Source organism: Aulonocara stuartgranti, assembly GCF_965226115.1.
Source record: "Aulonocara stuartgranti genome assembly, chromosome: 5".
Lineage (NCBI taxonomy): Eukaryota > Metazoa > Chordata > Actinopteri > Cichliformes > Cichlidae > Aulonocara > Aulonocara stuartgranti.
The window spans coordinates 32189359-32210230 of record NC_138943.1 but is presented as its reverse complement, the minus strand read 5'-3'; the positions used below and the strand labels follow the sequence as shown (position 1 = coordinate 32210230).

General features: G+C 41.0%; 1 protein-coding gene across 6 annotated transcripts in view; it reads left to right on the top strand.

Annotated features, from left to right (window-relative positions):
- shq1 (SHQ1, H/ACA ribonucleoprotein assembly factor) overlaps positions 1–20872 on the top strand; it is a 48414-nt gene that overhangs the window by 9389 nt on the left and 18153 nt on the right. For 5 of the 6 annotated variants that reach the window (XM_082532766.1, XM_082532764.1, XM_082532765.1 and 2 more), the window contains exons 8-11: positions 6238–6395; positions 6489–6575; positions 6894–6947; positions 20147–20270. In XM_082532766.1, coding sequence (XP_082388892.1) covers positions 6238–6395; positions 6489–6575; positions 6894–6947; positions 20147–20270 — 423 coding nt within the window. The remainder of the gene's footprint in view (positions 1–6237; positions 6396–6488; positions 6576–6893; positions 6948–20146; positions 20271–20872) is intronic. The other variant, XM_082532768.1, reaches the window with a different exon arrangement.

The following is a 20872-nucleotide window of genomic DNA, read 5'->3' as shown; positions in this document are numbered from 1 at the left end:
ACATAAATTAATAAGATAAACGTGCTGTAATAAGAAGCATTGGGTGACAAAGTACTCATGTCAGCAAGTAAATCTCCTGCCTTTGAATCAAACTAAAGTAAAGGAACACGTGCATTACTCACTAAATGCACTTAAAAGTATTAAAGAAAGATGACTTGCTCTTGAGAACATGGCATGATACTGTTATGGAAAATGTTAAAATGTTCTTACTGATACATAACGATGTGTCAGCAGCGTTTCAGGATTGTAGCTGGATGACACACAGTGTTTTTTGTCTACTGTAGAGAAAGTCCTGCCACACAGATTTGTTTACATTTGTCTTTTTAATGTTAGATTTATTGTAAAATATGACAAAACCAGAGTTTTTAGTTGGATCAGGATCAATAATCCCACTAACAAATCCTGCAGATCTGTTGTGATTGGCCCACATTGGACATTTTTCTGTGATTGGTCCAAAGTCACAAATTTCATTTTTACATGGTGTGAAAGGAAACGAAGTTGGAAAATAAACCAGTAAAAGTCCCAGTTTTGTCACTGTACGGAAGTTTAACTATATATTTAATACTTGAGATATCTTAAGGCAAGGAACAGAGGTGGAGTTTTAACAGTTTCTATCACTCAGCCATACGATGCTGATGGGGTATTGTCATCACCCTGCAGAGCGGGCGGACGCATAAGTTTGTGAATGCGATAACTCAAGAACGAGGAACATAGGAGTTTGAAACTGATACCATAGGTATGTTGACTAAAGGTCACAGACTGGTTTGAATCTCAGTGTGAGACCCCTGCTCTAGGAGATGTAGTAGAGTGGAAAGGTAAAAAAACATTAAACTGAAATACTCTGCATAGTAAAATCTGAGTACTTTAAAACTGAACCTGCATGTGCATTTTAAATAAGTACTGAAAGTATCATGTTAATGTTTTCAGTTACTTTCCATCACTGATCTAGAAACACTCAGACCTGATACCCAATGTTTTGTAGTAGTTTAGTGTGCTGTAATGTGTTTGCAAGGTAATCATGAGCAACTCACATCTGCATTTTTACATATGCAGTGCATGCTTTACCGCCCTCAGTCTGCATCCTTTATGTCCAATTACTTAAAACAATGTCACACACATTCTGTGACCTGAATGCGGATCATTCATCAAGCTATTGGAACAGCAGCAAAGTAATTACTGAATGCTACCAGGAGGTGGCATGACATTTCAAAAATAAAGAGAGCAATCGTGCATTGTTTATTATATAAGTTTAACCTCTCACTGATCATTTTCCCATTCGCTGTATTTTAAATCGTCTCCCCAGTACTTCTGCGGATTGAATCAGGGCGAAAAAGAGTGTTACTGCTGAGCTTGTCAGACACTGACAGTATATGAAATCCTAAAGGACGCACAAGTCTCTGCAGCGGGCCCTTCTAACAGAAGGACAGACCTCAGCTTGTGCTCCCTGCTAAAAGTGCCGCGGGGCACTTGAACAGGAAAGACACTTGTCATTATGAAGGATTGAACTTGGATGGAGAGATTAGGGAAAGTCCGTCTGCTGCCTGCTGACTAATTTAAACTATCATTTTTTTTCTCCTTTCTAAACATTTCCCGTCTGCTTACATTAATAGTCTATGAATTTGGTTTGAGAAGAGTTGCTTGTTGTCCGGAGGGGTCCCGGTTTCCTCTCTTTGTTCAGCCACTTCCACGGGAGTGATAGCTTGTGAACCCTAGCACTCTGAGAGACCGTGTAATTGTGCCATCCAGCCTCACTAACAGTCTGCTAATTCCAGACCTTTCACTGCGGCTCACAGCTACAGCCTGTGTGCAGTGAATGGATGTTGTACGCTTAAGGGAGGATTTAGATTAAACAGATAGCAGCGTTGCTGGAGGGAGTGCTGCCGGCCGTGCTTTTACCAGCGCTGACGAGCAGCCATCAGTCAGCGCGGCAAAAGCCATTAGCCTCATCTTGGAGTTTAGCCTCTGACGAACATTACGGTTCACTGTAGCTCCGCCGGCTCCCTCTCCTCATTCTGCATTCTAAGACAGAGTGGCTCAGTCGGGAGCCTGGGCGTAGATAAATGGGCCAAATTAAACTTAATGGCTTGATTGACAGCTCGAATAGCATTAGCCTCAGCCGAGTGTGAAGAATGGCGTCAGTCAGGAGATTTAAGCAGCTTGCCGTCAAATCTTGAAAGCGTGCTCATGATTTTAACTGTTTGCCATATTTTTCAAACGGAGATCTCCAATTCCTCTATCTGGGTTTACTAGACACCCCCCCCCTCGCTTCTGCTAAGCCTGATATATATATATGTCACCTGACAGATGGATGTGGACCCAAGTGCTAATGAAGTAGAAAACAAGAAAACCGGCCCCTTTGTGCTCTCCAGTGTCAGGGCCAGCGTGCTGACAGGCCACAGCTGTCCACTGGAGGCCCGTATTAACGCACTGGTCCAGCTTAAATGCTCCTGACAGCTTGGCCTCTCTCTCTACCTGACACTCTTTGTGTCTTTGTTATGGCTAGATGTAGAAACCGGACCTGTGACCAGCTTAGATGGTCTTCTGCTGATTTAGGCCGCAACACTGCTCACGTCTGAACAGACTGATCATTAAATGTCCCTTTGATTCGATCTTTGACATCATCACAGTGTGAGTGCGCAAAATTAACCGACTCTCGTATGCACGGTCAAACTTTGACCTCTAGCATTTGTGTGATTCTGAGCATTTTCCAGCCCTCAGCAGTATTTTGACCAGGCATATTTGCTCCATGCCATCCGGCCATCTGGACCTGTAGAGAGCAGTGACGAGCCAGGCTTCCGTTCCAACAGGAGGATTTAGGTCAGAAATTAATTTGCAATCAGCAGAGGCCCTCATAGGCTGTGTGCTAATACCCACTAGAATCGACTGGCTCCGTAGTGGAGATGAATGAACATGGCGGTGGGTAAATCGGGTACGCGGAGTTAATAGAAAATATATCAGCAGCATGAAGCTGCTGGGTCTGTGCTGAAGGAGAGAGAGGCTGCTTTGTTTTTCCTCAAGTGCTCACGCATCCTTGCATTTGCACGCACGCATGTGTTTGAGCGACACAGATGCGCATTCACTTAGATAGCTGTTACTTAAGCTAGTGAGTCACTTTGGTGTTTCATATTTATAGCTTCTCCCCTTATCTCGGTGCCTGTACGGTTACGTTAAAAGCGCACATGCACGCAGATCTTTGTGTCTGAGCTCTCCCTCTGCAGCTACACTGACGAGGGACTCGGGTAGTGTCTGCAGGGAGCTGAAACCTGACGTAATGCAGCAGGAATCTCCTTCGCAGCACAGCCAAGTTCCCACTGCAGCCAAGGAGATCACTCTGAAGCGCTGCCTGTGCGTGTGTGTCTGTGTGTGTTTGTGTGTGTCTGTGTATATCAAATGTGTTTGTGTGTGTGCATTTGCTCCAGCCAGCACACACCTTGCACACCAAGGGCTCGGAGCAGGGACTCTCTTTTTCTCATGCAGAGAGAGGGATTGCTTTCAGCTGTTTAATAAGCTGCTTGGTGGGGGGAGTTGGAGTTACAGCATGTTGCCGCAGACATTCAGCATGCCTTTCAATACTGAATGATCGCAGATCGCTTAAAATGGGATTGAAGTCTGTTTGTGTCGCCCCATTAGGCTTGCCACAGATCCCCATTAAGCAGATGTCTCTTTCAAAAGACAACAGTTAGCGAATTTGCAGAGAGAAAGGAAGCTGAGGTTTGGAGATATTTTCATGTTACAGAGCTCCAATTTTTCTTAATGCAAAGCCACTTTGAAACACGCACAGTACTAATAACATCAGCTCTGCTAATTTAGCTTATTTAATATGGGGCTATTTGTCCTATTTTGCTTCTGCTTTTCAACACAGAATCTAATCAACAATCACGCCACAGCCATGGACTGGGCAACAGTCAAAATGTGTGTGTGAGAAAACAGCGTGCAAACCTTCAGTCTGGGTTTCATCCGAAGACACCGTCACAGATGACAGATTCTTTTTCTCTTGTATAACCTGTGCACAGTTATTAGGCATGTCGTATTTTGGGGGATTAATTTGATTATCAGCAACTACAGCGCTCGCGATCAATCCAAAACGTTACATAAAGTCAAACCTGATTATTTAAGACAGTAAAAGTTTTGGCTTTTGTAGAGAATATCTGTGTGTACGTGAATGTTGGGCAGTTATTGGTGTTTAGAATTATTGTGCAACTAAATTACATTTTACAACTACATTCCACAAAGAAAGGACATGAGATTTTGGATATGTTGGATGTGAAATTGTCATATAGCATTGTAATTTTGCGAAAAATGTATCCTCAGAAAATGCATGAGAAAAAAATGAAGTCGACATCAAGCCATCGTGAGCTGGTCCTGATGTTTCCGAAGGAAAAAAGGAAGAAATGGAGATTCTGGATTCATTTATTTGTCGCAAGAAAGCAGCAGCATGGAGAATTTCACCGTTTGATCCAGGAGTCGAAGCTTTCGTGCATATTTCAGGATGTCAGTCTGAGCTCTTGCTGGTAGAGTTGGGACCACATTTGTGGAAGTGGAGAAATGCGTTCGGAGAGAAAGAGATCGACCCAGAGCAGCGTCTAGCCATGTGCTTGAGGTAAAATAGTTATTTTACTGTGGAAAAACGTGGTTGGTGTGAACGCCCGCGTTGACTCTAAACTCTAAATTTACAAATAAACATTTAAAACAACATCTGTGACCAGTATAGCAACCCTTTTTTTTCTGTTTTTTTCCAGTCATCAGCCTTCCATTCATAAAGCCTGTCAGTTCTCGATAGGATTTTAGGTGAGGTGAGGCAGGGGACTGTGTCATTATTCTTTCATCTTTTTGCGATGGAGCATTGTCCTCCATAAAAACCACTCTCTTCTTGACAGATTCAGATCTTTTCCTGCACCTGCTTGAAGACGGTGTCTTCTAAAAACTGGCAGTAGTTTGTGAGCTGATTTTGAGGCGATCTTTAATCCAAAAGGTCGATTTTAATGACACCAAGATGTACCAGCCTCCACCTTGCTGGCATCTGGCGGAGCTCTGTGCCTGTTACTGATACTGATCTGGCCTTTCAAGAATGATTCTCATTTCTTCAGTCCATAAAACCCTTTACAAAAATCTGTCTTCAGATATTTCTTGGCGCAGTCTTGATATTTTAACTTAACTTGGTCAGTGGTGGGAAGGTTTCAGTCTTGGACATGAACTAGAGCTGACCAATTCACACCACGAGCCACTGCTGTTTATATTGTTAGGATTTGGAAGCTACACATTGAAACTGATGATATAGTCAAAATGCTTACTTGCCTTATAATTGTGCGCACAGCGTTTATGCAACGAGACATAACTGTATATCAGTTTGCGGTAGGAAGACTATGACTTTTCTTGCCCTGACACAGTGGATGTAGTAAGACAGGGAGAGGAAAATCCATTTGATGCAGTCGTTTTGTTGTGTGGATTCTGGGATTTGAGGAGGTGGACAATGGTTCCTGCTTGTTAAGACTATCATTTGCTCTTGCTGTCCGATCTTATTGAGTGGCACACTACACTGTGATTTTTATTTTTATTTTTTTTTTGGTTAATAAAAATGGAAATCTAATCCAGCATCATCTGAATAAGAATAAATAAGACGGGTGTTTTAGTTTTCATTGACATATTCTCACACACAGCTGGACTGTAATCTCCAGTATTTCGGCGACGTGCTATGTCTATCACGGACGTGCGGTAGTGTGTGTATTTTATTTTCTCTTAAAATGCGTCAGGATTGGTCACAAATCTGTCCATATTTAACCCTACCTCACGTCTCATTGTAATTCAAAGGCTCTCTTTTGTGTGTTCAACACGACTACAACACGAGGTTAGCAAAATGGCACGCAGCTCATATTTATCCGGCTTAGTGTGGACATAATCTTAAAGACTTACTGCACTAAACCTATTTTTATTAAGCTGTTTATCCCTGCAGTGAGACTATGTGCCTCACCTCGATGCGTGCTGGTTTCAGTATGTATTTGATGTGAAAAATCGTTAATTTGCGTCTTTGACTTGTGGCCGAGGAGCTTTCTTAAATGATGTGTCTGTTGACTGTTTGTAAAGTCATTTACTGACAGTACGTTGCAGGGAGCTTACCTGTGAGAAGGAGCCTAACCACTGTGACCTCTTCTCACACCCACAGCTGGATTCTTTTTGTCTGCGCATTAAAAACTAGACTGCTTCGTGTGTTTTGACTGTCTAATCTTTGGTCTCGTGCAGCTGTACCGTTCACTGATGATGAGAAAGAGCAGCTGAGGAAATTCACCAACCGCTCCTACCTGCTGGACAAGGCGTCTCGTTACCAAGCGTGGCTAAGCCTCGTGGACATCCTGCTGGCTTACACCTACGAAGTGCGCTCGACGGAGGGGGAACACAATGTGAGTGTGTGTGTAGATATGTGTGAAGAGGAAACTCCTCCTGAGCAGCACTTATCCTTGGATAACAAAGCCCTCTATCCTCACATCCTTTAGACCGCCTTCCATTTTGTTCAGAGCCTTAAGAGATTACCAGCAGATCCTAAAGCTCAGTCCAGGTCTCCCTGTGTCACTTCACTAAAGGTAGCTGCTGCAGCAAGGCGAGAGGAACAAATCTGATTGCCTTGTTAAACCATGTGGTAAATATTTGATACAGCCTTAATGTTGAATTAAATCTCAGCTATGAAGACAAAATCTGTCATAGGTGAATATTTTAATTCCACTCGGTATTATAATGTGGAGCCTCCCCCCACTTTATTTCCAATGGTTCGTAGCCTGCTCTTTACAGAACTCTGAGCATCTGCTTCGCTGTGGTGCTTTCACTTTATTTCAGTGGATGTTCTTGTAGCGTTTCCTGTCTGTTATTGCACCGATGACAAGTTTCTCTCTTCTTCCCTGGAGGTGGAAACACCGTGGACTATCAGAAAACTCAGTGGGACTCTGTGCTGGCTGGAGGTGAGTGAATTATAACGCAGCAAGAAGCACTTCAAGAGCGCAAACCTTCACCAAGACAACTCACTCTCTGGCCTGTATTCATTTTTGAGGGAACAGTATTTATTTTGTATGTATTCATTTTATTTTCTTTGTTTGTTTGTTTTCTTTAAATGCACTTTAAGAAGTTTGCAGTGCAGTAAAAACCAGAGCAGGGCTTTTCTTATTTAGCCTGTTGAAACCCATTTCATATATTTGATGAAGTTGGCAGATGTGAAACGTTGAAAATGAGCTCAAAGGTTAATGTGATATGTAGAATCCCCGTATATCATTCTCTATATGCTCTCAATGCAAACAATGGCAGTAGGAATAGCTTTATATAGCTCTATGTAGCGTTATTATCACTTTGACCTTCAGATCACACCTTGACCTTGAAGGAGAGGTCAGAGGTCACGCTCTATATGTTGACGATACCACACCACACTTCTGATTTATAAGGCCTTTTGTCAATTTCCCACCAATAAATCATGAAGTTGACCTTGGAGACCTCGGTTGCTGTAAGCTAAATTTTGTTGGGTTGCTAACATGACTCCACTCTGCACCCCTACAAAGTTGCATCAGAGTTCATTCAAAACCTTTTGAGCTGTCATGTTCACAGACAGAACGATTGGTTTTGAGATGTATGCGGTGCAACCTTCAACCGACCGCTGGACTCAACCCCAGTACTTTTTTGTTGTGCTAACCGCTGCGCCTCTATGCTACCCACACCCTCGAGAAGCACCGCATGCATTTGTTACACAACGACTGTCTGTAGCAGTAACAGTTGCTTCAAGGTGCTGTATGTTGTAAGTAAAGACCTGACAATAATACAGAGAAAACCCCAATCATCAGACCACCTAAAATGAGCAAGCACTTGGCGACAGTGGAAAGGAAAAACTCCCTTTTAACAGGAAGACACAGAGGTGTGGACTCGAGTCACATGACTTGGACTCGAGTCAGACTCGAGTCATTAATTTTATGACTTTAGACTTGACTTGAAAAAATGTTCTAAGACTTGTGACTTGACTTGGACTTTTACACCAATGACCTGGGACTTGAATTGGACTTGAACCGGTTTACTTGAAAAGACTTGATATTTTACCCCAAATATAAAATCTAACATGCATATTATATAGAGATTGAAAATGTGACGTCATTCACGGGTAGAACCGCAAAGGATTCTGGGAACTCGTGGCAAGTGGTACTAGCGCACGCAGGCTTTCAATTAAAATCAGTCACACAGCGATAAAAAGAAACACAAAAATGTCAAGAAGCTGTTGTATTATTAACTGCAATAGCCGGTCACATGACAGCCACGGGAAGCCGACGGGTAAAGAGATCGGTTGTTATCGGATTACGTCGTTGAAGAGAAATTGTTCGAGCCATGTTTCCGAAGTAACAAAGACGCGACGGATGGCCTGGATTGCAGCCATTCAAAGACCAAATATAACGTCCCAGAACCCTCCAGCTCACAGGTTAGTCTGCTCCAAGCATTTACACGAAGGTCAGTGTTTTTTAGTAGTTAATACATCATTTTTCTTAACATAATTGGTGATATAGGTTACAAGCAAGTCTGGTGCTGAACAGAAATTGTCGCGCTATGCTCCTTTATTTATTGTGCATAAATAGTAAATTGTCCTGACACAATATTGCGTTTCGCCTCTGTTATTATGGTACATTGACAAAAACATATACTTTTATTCACAGGATAAAACAGTTGTTTTGTATCACTAATTGCCCAGTACGATTACAGCATACAGTATTATTGTCACTGCTACATTTCTGTGATGCTACCAGAAATTATTTCCACTGCTAATTAATTACCGTTGAGCTCAAAGGTCCTATTAATAAACGGTTAAGGAATGTGTATTTATGACGACAATTTATGAGACTGGTAAACTTATGATGCGTACGATCAGAAACGGCCCTAGGCAAGATTTTAGGTGGCGCCCCCCTACATCAGCAGTGTAGTGTAATGTTGTAACAAATAATATTTCTATTAAATAAGCTTTACTTTGCATTTTAATTAACGTGGGATTATTTTTTGTATTTAGAAATAATAGTACCAACTTTTTTTTTTTTTCAACATTTGTGGCACTGGCGTGGCGCCCCCTGATGGACGGCGCCCTTAGCATTTGCCTATACGGCCTATGCCACGGGCCGGCCCTGCGTACGATGGTCTTTCGTTCTACACGGTGCATTTCAAGGTCCTGCACCCATCCGTCGGTAAACTGTACCTGGGCTTGTTGCAGTGACCTGAAGTTACTAAACTTCATGAGTGTATGCACTCACTCCAAGAACCGTATAATTATAAATATGCATATAAATATGCTACGATGAGATAGCTGACTTCATCTAACTAGCAAATGTTGTCCAGGCTACGTTGGTGATACAGTTTTTTTTTTTTTTTTTAATGTGTATGATATTTTTGTCATGCGATTTTAAAGCTGGTCCTACAACCGCATCTAAGAATAACATGCAGCTTATCTCAGAACTGTTGGTGAAAATTATTCTTGGAGCTAGGTTTAATTGAGCTGCATTTTATAGAGGTGCAATTTCACAATTTGTGTATATTTTCTAAGTTCACTATTTTGTCATGTGTTGAGAAAAACACAGATTTTAAAATTACATGGTCTAATATTTACATTTAGCATATAACTGCAACATTATTTTTTCATTTTTTTTTTTTTAAAGACTCGAAAGGACTTGAAATTCAAAGTTTCAGACTTGTGACTTGACTCGGACTTTTACACCAGTGACTTGAGACTCGACTCTGACTTGCCTGACATTACTTGAGACTTGAGGATAAAGACTTGAGACTTACTTGAGACTTGCAAAACAATGACTTGGTCCCACCTCTGGGAAGACACACTAGCAGAACCAGAAGAGGGGCCTGAAAGCTAAAGGCTCTGACTCCCATTCTACTTTAAAACTCAAGTAAGCCCACAGTCCAAGAACAAAGCGGCAGAAATCATGGCACAACTGTATTTCAGGTTAGGGCTGTTCGATATAACGATATATATATTGGATGACGATATAAAAACGTCTATCGTTTCATTTTACGCTATCGTTTGTTTCGTGGTGTCGCAAAATAAACTATTTACAGCAATATTTTTTCATCGTTCTGATGGTCACTGTAGTGGCTATATTAATTTCTTAAAGTTCTCTCTTTCTCTTATATTTAATATAACCACACTACGGACGGACAAGCGCCTGTTTTTATGCGTTGTCATTAGCAACAACGACGGTAACACCATCGCGTGTCCGCTTGTTTATGTTCCATGTAAACCTTTCACAATAAAGCTCAAGATCCTGTTGAGACTTTTCAAAATAAACTGAATCACGTGAAAGAGCAGATTATTTACAGATGAGAAGTCAAAAAGAGCCGCCAGGTGCTAAAAAATAAACCTTAGACTCAAACGCTAGAACAGGCTTTTCCCCGCAGCACGCCGTGTAATAAATACTCACAAAGAAAACGGCGGCCTTTACAACTTATGTCTTAAAATGTATTGTTTCATGCATCTGTTAAAACACTCGACTCCAGGTACATGACACGCAGCTGGAAACACTTCCCGCAAGTCGAGCTGCCCGAGATTCACAGAATTTACAGAAAACGTTACATTTTTGTGATTTATATCGTTATCGGGACGATAGATGTCTTATATCGGGATATGAGATTTTGGTCATATCGCACAGCCCTATTTCAGCTGCTATTTGTAGCTGCGTCTTTGACCAGCGGTCCCCAACCTGCATTGGGCCATGGACCGGTTTAATGTCAGACAATATTTTCACAGACCGGTCCTTTAAGGTGTCGTGGATAAATACAGCAAAATAAAATGATACGACCAAGACAAAAACTGTGGTATTTGTAAATATAATAATAAACGTGAATTCACTGTGTAACCGGTCCATGGCACAATAAAGGTTGGGGACCGCTGGTAACTTTTATCAGCAGAGTCCTCCTGAAATGCACCAACCACATTGAGAGTAACATCCTCCTCTCTGCCCCATAATGCTCTCTGGTCGCTATGGTAACGCTATGGTAAGTTAATAATGGCATTGAAGTTTTCTTGCAAACCCTCCTCCTGGAAAGTCAAGTGTTAAGAAAAAAGAAGTGACAGGCCAACCTTGTCTGGCATTTTCTGCAGTCTTTGTAAAACGATTAAATAAATAAATAAAATGCTGTGCCTGTATTGAACCACAGGCTGTTGTTGAAACAACACAATTTGGATATAACTAAGAACGCCATAAATAAATATAAAAGTTTAGCTCCTCTTGTTATCCTCTCAGGCTTGTAGCTCCGCAGCAGCTACTGTCTGGCGGGTAGGCTGGATGTGGTAAAAAGTAATTAGACTCTTGAGGGGAATGTCAAATGCATCTGCGAGTCTGTTGCATATAAAGTTTCACTTTGTGTAAATATATTGATACCCTGGCTGATTTTTCTTTTCTTCTTCTTCTTTTTTTTGCCTTTTCCGTTACTGATATTTGCACTGAAGTAAACAGAGCGGGCCCAGGCTCCATCTATCTGTCAAACCAGAGGCATTTACTACAGCAGCAACAGGCGCTCCCAGCTGAAATTCTGAGTGTGTGTGATCTGTCTTCTACTGTCTGCTCTCACAACCTGCCATGAGACCATCGCTTTAGTGTACAGAGGGTGTTTGAACAGCATCAGACACAGGAGTCTAAGTTGTCTAAATTGAAAATCTCCATCCAGTCTGTTGTTTTCTGACAAGTTTGCTCTTCACATTGACACCGCAAAACAGCAGTGAGTGCATGGCAGGGTTTTAATAGCTTTGCAATTTTCATTAGTTTTTATTTTTATTTAGTTTTGACTTCAGATTTTCAATTTTATATCAGTTTTAATTAGTTTTTACCAATTGTTTGCTAGTTTAGTTTGTATTTTTTTTTTGAAAATCCTTAGTTTCAGTTTAGTTTTGATTAGTTTCAGTTATAGTTTTAGTTGTTTGCAATAATTAAGTGTAACAAAATCCCAGTTTCATCATATCAGTCATTCTCTTCTGCTTATCCTTGGTATGTTGCTATTCCAGCTACCATACCCTGCACCCTGCACAGGTCGCCTGTCTGTCGCAGGGCTAACACGCAGAGACAGACAACTCACATTCCCACCTATGGGTTCTTTAAACAAATAAATAAATAAAGGCAGATGAACAACCATTGATACCAGGCAACTATAAAATGTATATCTTGGCCCCAATGAGACTATTAACTCTTGCAGCACCAGGTGTTTGTAATTTTGGTTCAAGTGAATTGATAAACTTTTTGAAGGCAATTGACTCACACAGTTATGTAGATATCCCCATCCTGTTGTCTCGGGATGCATCACGCTGCCTTGTTAGCGTCTGTTTCTGGGGATGAGGGTTGAGTGTGCTCCCTTACCTTCTCAAGGTAAGCTAGGTTAGCCTTCTTGTGTGAGCTTTTCAAGTGCACTTTAAGGTTTGTGGGATTTTTTTCCCTTTAGAAATGTCCCTCATAATTTGTCTCTTTCCACTACAAGACACTTGCTTTATCCAAAACACAGTCATATTCAAAGTAATCCCAAATTGGACTCTGGCGCTTTCTCCCGACTTTTCCTGACATGATTCTGCGCGTGGTCGGAGCAGCGACACAGACGACTCGACTAACGTGCTGCCACCTGCTGGCATAATGAGACACGGCAAGAAAAAAAATCTGGAAACTAAACTTCATTTTCACTCTATTGTATGACACGCACACATCAATGAAAACTAAACACATTTTTGCTATAAATTCAGTTAATTTTAGTTAGTTTTGTGAACACTCATTACAGTTTTAGTTAGTTTTGCTTTTTTTTATTTTATTTTTATTTCCGTTAACGAAAATGTTTTTTCACTTCTAGTTTTCAGTATTTCGTTAGTTTTCGTTAACGATAATAACCTTGGTGCATGGTCCCTGACAACCCAGCTCGGCCATGTTTGGGCAGAAATTCCATTTGCTGTATTTTGCGTCATGCAGTTACACCACAGTTAGTTATGTTGCTTTCTGGGCTACATTATCATATAAAGTATTTCTGTGAAATTGTGCAAATTCTAGATGTCTTTGTCTGTGTGCAGTTTAGACTTCACAAGTATGATATAGTACAATACTCTGTTAACCACTGATTCTTGATCAGACTGATAAAGTCATTAGAGAAATGCAAAATGGTTTTGACTCATTTGGCTTGTTTAAAGGAACCGGTTCACTGAGAAGTGTGCATAGATTTGCTGAGTAAATCCTGACCTGAAACAGATATGCTTGCTTCAGAGCTTTCACATTTTACTCAGCACTGTTATCCAGATTACAGATTAACGCCGCTTCTTGGAACAAGATCAAGTATTTTGTTGTGCAATATATTGTCAAATGGGAAGAGGTGGAAGTGACCAAAAAGCCTCTTCTGTGAGGAGTCATTTTGAAGGTATAGTTATGGGTGCACACAAGTTAGTGTACTCCTAGTGCCTGGATAAATAGGGGAGGTTGTTTCAGGAACGGCATTTGGTGTGAGATCTTTGCTGAATCAAGCATGTGGATCATCTGAAACGAGATTTCAATACCGGATTGGTTGAGGCTTGGTAGGTGCTGCTGGAAACTGTGCTACTGGATGTGGCTGAAGGCAGCCAAGAGGAAATGGGGAAGGCACAGCTAGTTTGGCTTTGACACCTTTTCATAAGTGACCCGCTTTTTCGAAATTTTAAGAAATGAAAGTCAAAAAGCATTTCAGGTCATATTAATAAACTGCTAGTACATACGCCTCCCATGATTATAGGACCAGTTTCTTGTCTGTGTGTTGAACTAGCTTTAGATTAGACACCAGTGCCACGTGAAGGAAGGCGCTTAACAATGACACAGAGAGACTGTGGACATACTTATATTGCTGCATGCAGCTACCTTGTTTCACCTCATCTCATTACTCAACGTGAGACTATTCCTTTGCAGTTTCAGTGATAGGTTTATTCATTCACTGAAATGCAAAGAAACCATTGTGCTGAGATGGCAGAGATCATTCCACGGAAAAGGGAAGTCTACTTACTCTTTTTTTCAGCGCACTTAACATTAGTGTGACTGCAAACAGGCGGCAAATCGTGGTTGTTTGGCTTAGATGTGGGCCGTGCTGAAGTTCATTTGTTTATTACAACATTATTACAACATCGCTAACACAAACCTTGAACTGGCTTCTTATTAACAACCAGCAACTATTTTACTAGTAGAGCCCGTTCAAGGAGACACTAACCAGTGTCTTTGCAGCTGCAGATATGCTTTAAATGCAGATACTCATAACATTACTGTGTTCCAAAGGGGACGTCTAGAAGGATGCACTGCTGTTTCTGAGACTGTTCCTGTTTAAAACATGGCTGTTGTGCATAACGAGAAGATTGCGGGTTGCAGCTTTCTTGCAACAGTTCTTCCAAATAACAGTGACTGAAGTCACTCGCCACAGGAAACTAGAGACAAAAAAAAAAGTAAAATGGAAACCTGTTCCGTTGACTTTACAAGAACCAGTTTGAATTTTTAGATCATCACAGCGATCAAGTTTTTGGAAAAAGTTGGAATTTTTTTTTTTTTTTTTTGCATCCGTTTAGGTGTGTTGTTTCAAACTTTGTATGGCTCAAAGTAGGGTTGGGTTTAAACGTTGTTATATGGGGGCGAGAGCTTCATCAGTCAGTGCCCTCAGAAAGACACTCTAGGGGAAATGCCCACTCTCACTCAGCAACACATGAGCCAAGTTTGAAGTAGATTGAATAAATGTTTGTCGAGACTGGTAAATTATTAGTTAGATTACCAACAGTTGTTATTGTGTTAGCTTTGTTTGGCATTTTGGTTTGAATAAAGCGATATCCATCCATCCATCCATTCACTTCCGTTTGTCCTTTTCAGGGTCGCGGGGGGGTGCTGGAGCCTATCCCAGCTGTCATAGGGCGAGAGGCGGGGTACACCCACATTCACACCTATGGGCAATTTAGATTTTTCAATTAACCTATCCCCCGTAAAGTGATATCGATTCAGTAAATCCTGAATCGATTTTTTTTTTACAAATGTATTTTGCCAGAAACACCAGAATCTCAGGTTAAACTCACAAAAAGACATAAAAATGGACACAAAAAGCCCCACGGCATGTACATGGACATGCCGTCAGGGCTGAAAGGTTGTCTCTCTCCAACCAAAATTGACTGAACCAGCAGCAAAAGAAAATCAAAACTGTGCTTCACATTCGAGAAACATCTTCATTAGTTCCCTCTTACTTTTGCTGTTTTGTTTCCACCATGATAAAATCACACTTCCTGCACAGCTCTCTCGCTCTCTCTGTACGTCAAGAGCAGTTTCTAATCAAAAATCTGTTTTCTGCATTATTTGCTTATTACGCACCAGTCTACCGTTGTGTGCAGCTGTGTTGGCCGCACCATTTTGTTTTTTTACAAAATTACTCCTTAAAAGAGAACAATTTCTGCTGTTCAATACTGAAGAAATTGAAACTTTTTAAAATTCTGCCAAATTACAAAACACTTGGCTGTGTCTCTAATAAACCTTTGTAACTTTGCTCTGCTCCATTTCAGCAGCATCAGGTAATGTTGATTCATGGTTTTTGATCTACTGCAGAATATTTTTAAGGTGGTTATCTGCTATAAAAAGCCAGGCCAGGAAAATCTCCTTCATGTTTTATCCTCAGTTACTTTGACACAAAGACATCTGCTGTGATGCTCACACCTCTGATGAAGTCTCACAGTGTCAGCTTTGTTTTTATACATAGATATAAAAATATGGATATGTAGTGAGAAATGATCAGAATTATTATATTTCTGACTGTCTGAGTCAAAACTGAAACGAATCAAATCGGGACCTTGTGAATCAGAATTGAGTTTTAGAAATCGGTGGTAATATCCAGCCTTACTAAATACCCACAAGCCACTTCTTATTGTTGCCACAGAGAGTAAATTTAAAAGTTTGTCATTACATTTGAGAACAAAACAACAACACCAAAGAGGTATATAATATAAGTTCTACACAGCCAGGTTTTCTTTGCATTAGCTGGTTTGACAAATCCTAAAACCCCAGGTGGAGATAAATGGTACCACAACAGTGGCTATCAATGTTAAGTCTGGCTCCTTGGTTCTGGCTCTGTGTGCACTCACATAAAAAAATAACTCTTCCTCTATATAAAAATGGTCCCTATAATTGCAGCCCACTCAGACAAGTTATGATGATGTATGATCATATGACAATGATAAGAAAATGGTGATTGAAAATCTCTAAAGAATGTAAAAAGTATAATGGAAAAATACACTGCAGTTCCAGCAGATTAGAGTACGTTTATGCTGTCCCACAACAATGTGACACTTCACTCAGTATTTTTTAGTAAGATATGGCTTAACAGCTTGCACATATAAAACACATTCCCCCTGCAGATAATCTGTAACACACTTAAAACCTGCTGTAAATAAAAGAATCAGTGACAACGGGATACTTTTAAGACGGTTTTAACTAAAACTCAGAACATAACCTGGTCCCGACCTGGTTATATCCTCACCGTGGTGATTTAACCAGATGAATAGAGAGCCATTCTATTAAAAGACTCAGCGTAGCTCACAAAAAACTTAATCTGACCTCACAGTACACCCCTCAGGGCAAAGTGAATAGCATATTTTAGTTTCTGTCCACCATTAACAGGACACATGACTAGATTTAAAGACGGGACTCTGTTTCTTGCTGAAACGTTGTTGAAGTCCACACTAAATTGTAGTTGGTTTGTACTTTGGATTAGAGGTGGGCGATATATCAAAAATACTCGATGTATCACAGGTTTTTCCACATATGATGGTCAAAATGGCTTTACCGTAACCATCGAGTATAAATTGCCATGGCAGTATTAAGTAGAGATGGACCGATCCGATATTACGTATCGGTATCGGTCCGATACTGACCTAAATTACTGGATCGGATATCGGAGAAAAATAAAAAATGTAATCCGATCCATTAAATATCACGAAAGCACCTCACAAAACTTGCAACACGCCGTAACTCGCCTCAGAACGTTAGCACGTCGGAGCAGTATGCATCACGTGATAGAGCGGCTGTGGCATGCAGGACCTGTCGGTGGTCTGGATAGCTTCGCTAGCAACCCGGCATTTCATCTCCGACAAAGTTATCCCGAGAGAAGTAAAGCCAGTGTGTAAGTCCATCTCTGAATGTTTGTAAAGCATTCCTGCGTTAAGCTTACCAAACGATATATGGAGCGACTGCCTCTTCTGGCTGCTACTTCAATCATGAAACTGCTTAATGATCAGCTGATCGGCTTTTCTGTCGCGAGTCCGTCTCTCTAGTTTGTTTTTGGCCCACTTTGCACCAGAAAGAGGAAACCAGCGGCTGAACAACAGCAGCACGTTTAAGCTTGATAAGCTGTTGTTAGAATTTATTTAATATTACTTTCTACTCGAGGATCTTTTTCTACGTAGCTGACGGCTGGTAACTGTGCAGGGGCGGATCTAGCAAAGTTTAGCCAGGGGGGCCGATAGGGCATGAACAGGGAAAAGGGGGCACAAAGACATACTTTTCTTTCTTATTCTCATTTAAAATGTCTAGCTTTTAATAAATAATTATATATAGTAACTATTAAGTCTAATATACCCTAGTAAGCTATAGTACTTTTTCCTTTGGGAAGGTACCATCTGTGCAGTCTGCAATTTTGTTGAAGAAAGATGTTGAATCTATTTAATATTTCTTGAAAAAGAATTGATTTCTGTGCATTTTTTTTTCACAATGCATCAAATTAAGGTTGATTACGTCGATTAAGCATCATGAGGTGGAGCGTGAGGGGTGGTTCCCTATTTTTTATTTATTTATTTTTGTTGTTGCTGGGAGTTGGAACCCTATTAGTTAGGTTGCTTAATATTTACGCTAAGTACTCTTTAAAATACCAGAATAGGGAGGATGGTGTAGGTTTAAGTTTATTAGATTGATCAGTATTGCTGAACTATGAAATTTTTTTTTTTTTACAAAATGCAGCAAGATATTTAAAAAAAAAAAAAAAACCCAGTTTTGTTGAATAAAAAACACTATATCGGATTCATATCGGTATCAGCAGATATCCAAATTTATGATATCGGTATCGGACATAAAAAAGTGGTATCGTGCCATCTCTAGTATTAAGCTGTCTCCATGTAATTCACTGTGAGGTTTTATTTTCTCCCACATTAATGCATCATTAATCACCCCCTCCCAACTGGAAAATTTCTACCTGGCACACTGCGCTGAGCATCTGTGTGTGTGTGTGTATTTTATATATATATATATATATATATATATATGTATGTATGTATGTATGTATGTATGTATGTATGTATGTATGTATATATATATATGTATATATATATATATATATATATATATGTGTATATATATGTGTATATGTATATGTATATGTATATGTATATATATATATATATATATATATATATATATATATATATATATATATATATATATATATATATATATATATATATATATATATAAAAATAAATAAAAAAAATACACACACGACCAGATTGGGAGGTTATTTAAACATATTGTGATATATTTCGTGTATCGCGATATAGCCAAAAAAATATCATCATATTAGATTTTCCTCATATCGTCCAGCTGCTCTTTGGATTATTTTCTTTTGAGCTCTTAAAATTTTTCCACCACTAATCAACAATCAGAACTCCTAAATTGTCACTTACATTGCCAATGGAGGGAAGAAAAATGCAACTTTATTTTAAAGTTACAGAGTGGAAGGATGTTATCTCAGTTGTCCAACACTACAGAGATAAAGTCACATTTTTGAGGAGGTGCACATCTGCTCCACTGTTATCCCTTCACACACAGCTATAAATCAAGCTTAAACCTCGACTGACAGTTGCTGCTACACACCCCGAGAGCTGCTCAGTCATTGTTATTGCGCATAGGGCCTGTGGGTTGTTCTTGCCAGTTGTCTCGCACTTAGGGCAACATGCTTCTATCCTACATCTGCCAAAACAGATGATGCACTTGAATATACGATCCTTCATTAGCGCTAGGGACACACGACACTGCACATGTGGTTAAAGGGTCCCAGAGGGCATTTGACTGTTTAGTGAGTGACGGGATCCCAGAGCGTCCTCATTAGGCTTCAGGCACGCACACATGATTACCACTTGTGATCAAAATGCAGTTCTAAACAAGTCTTGTGGGGGTTCTTGGAGGCGTTTGGGAGCCTAGACCTAGACCATGGTTTGAGAGGAAGTAGTTTCCCTGTTGTGCTGACAGGGAAGCACAGAACAGTCTTCACCTGCACGATAGCCCTTTGCTGCTCGTCAGTCAGTCAGTAGAGCTGTCAGCTCCCATTGAGGGGCCACCTCACTCAGTCTCCCCCTCCTCCACCACTTCCTCGCTCTGTTCTGCTCTACAATGGATTCCTCTCCGTCTCTGACTGCCTGTCTATCTGTGTGTCACTGCTGATACAGCTCTGCTGCCTCACTCCATTCTGCTGTCTGCTATCTTTTTTTAATGCTCTGACTTGACTCGCTCTCTCTTTCCTCGCTTATGCCAAACATTCCTCTTTCCCTGCCACCTTATCCCACCTCCCCACCCCCCATCTGCTGCCTGTTTATTTGTCCTCAGTCGACTGTGCTGGTGTGACTGTGAGTCCCCCCCCCCCCCGCGGCTGCAGCAGACCTTATTTACACTATTGCTAAACAAGCCCAAGGGAAAGCATGATCCCCAATGACATGCACTTGCAAGCTTGCAATACATCCTTAACAAGCCACAAAGAAAAAAACGAGGGAATTTGAGGGTGGGGGGGGGGGGGGGGTGATAAAAAATCTCTCGTTCTGTCTCCAGGCCATGTCCATTAGTGCAGAGAACATCAGAGAGTGATAGCAGTGATTAAAGAGAGGCAGCAATTAACAGTCCAGGGCTGTGGAGGTGTTTAAGAGTTGCAAGCCTCTATTTTGCCAGCTCTATAAATGAGTAGTTGTTAGGAGTAATTACAGAACCATCAACTGCAGTTCTCACCAACAAGGGCCAGTGTTCAGTCTAAGAATAAGAGGGGATGGAAAAACCTCAAGCCCTTTCAGCCAATTGCATCTTTGTTTCCCTTTCTGTGCTCTGGCTCTGTGCAGGATACTCTTACAAATGTCTTGTTCTCTTTCCTGCAGACATACAGCTCCCTGCAAGAGGTCCTGGTGTCATTTGGACGGAGGGTTTTGTGCTACCCGCTCTACAGACACTTTTCGTTGGTCTCTCTTGCGATTCATGACACGGCTAAAATTCTGCATTCAGGTGAGACACGCTTACCAGACCTACACCGGCAACACGCACACATATGCACAAAAGCTCATAAAGACCATTATTACCTCTGCAGACTGGTAGTGACCCTTTGACATCTGCCACATGATCTGCAGTGTTCTTTGTGGGTTTTGTGGTTTTGAGTTAAAACTAGAAGCTAAATCAACTCTAATTTCTTTCCACTGTGAACACGGGATCTTGGCTAATTAGTGTTAATTGATTCTGCCCACCCCGTGGTTTCTGCAGAGCAGCGCTTTCATATGTAAATGAGTTTTGGCGTGTGCAGTCAGAGTCTGCTGCGCGTCCGTAGCCTGTAGGATGCTGCTCGATCGAGAGTGCGTGCTGCTGAAAAGGCAGCCTGATAGCCAGCGTGCTTTGCATGGAGTATTGTTTAGCAGAAGCAGCCTGCCACTGATGGAAAGTAGCCCATGAGAAGACAGCAGCGAGTGTTTGAAAATGATATTCCTCCAGCTACGCGAGAGAGCGAGAGTGGCCGGGCTCCCACCCCCTCAGGGAGCGAAATGTGGATTAGAGGAAAACGGACTGTTGACTTTGATATCTCAAAGCTGCACGTAATCTTTAAATCAAAAGCCCCC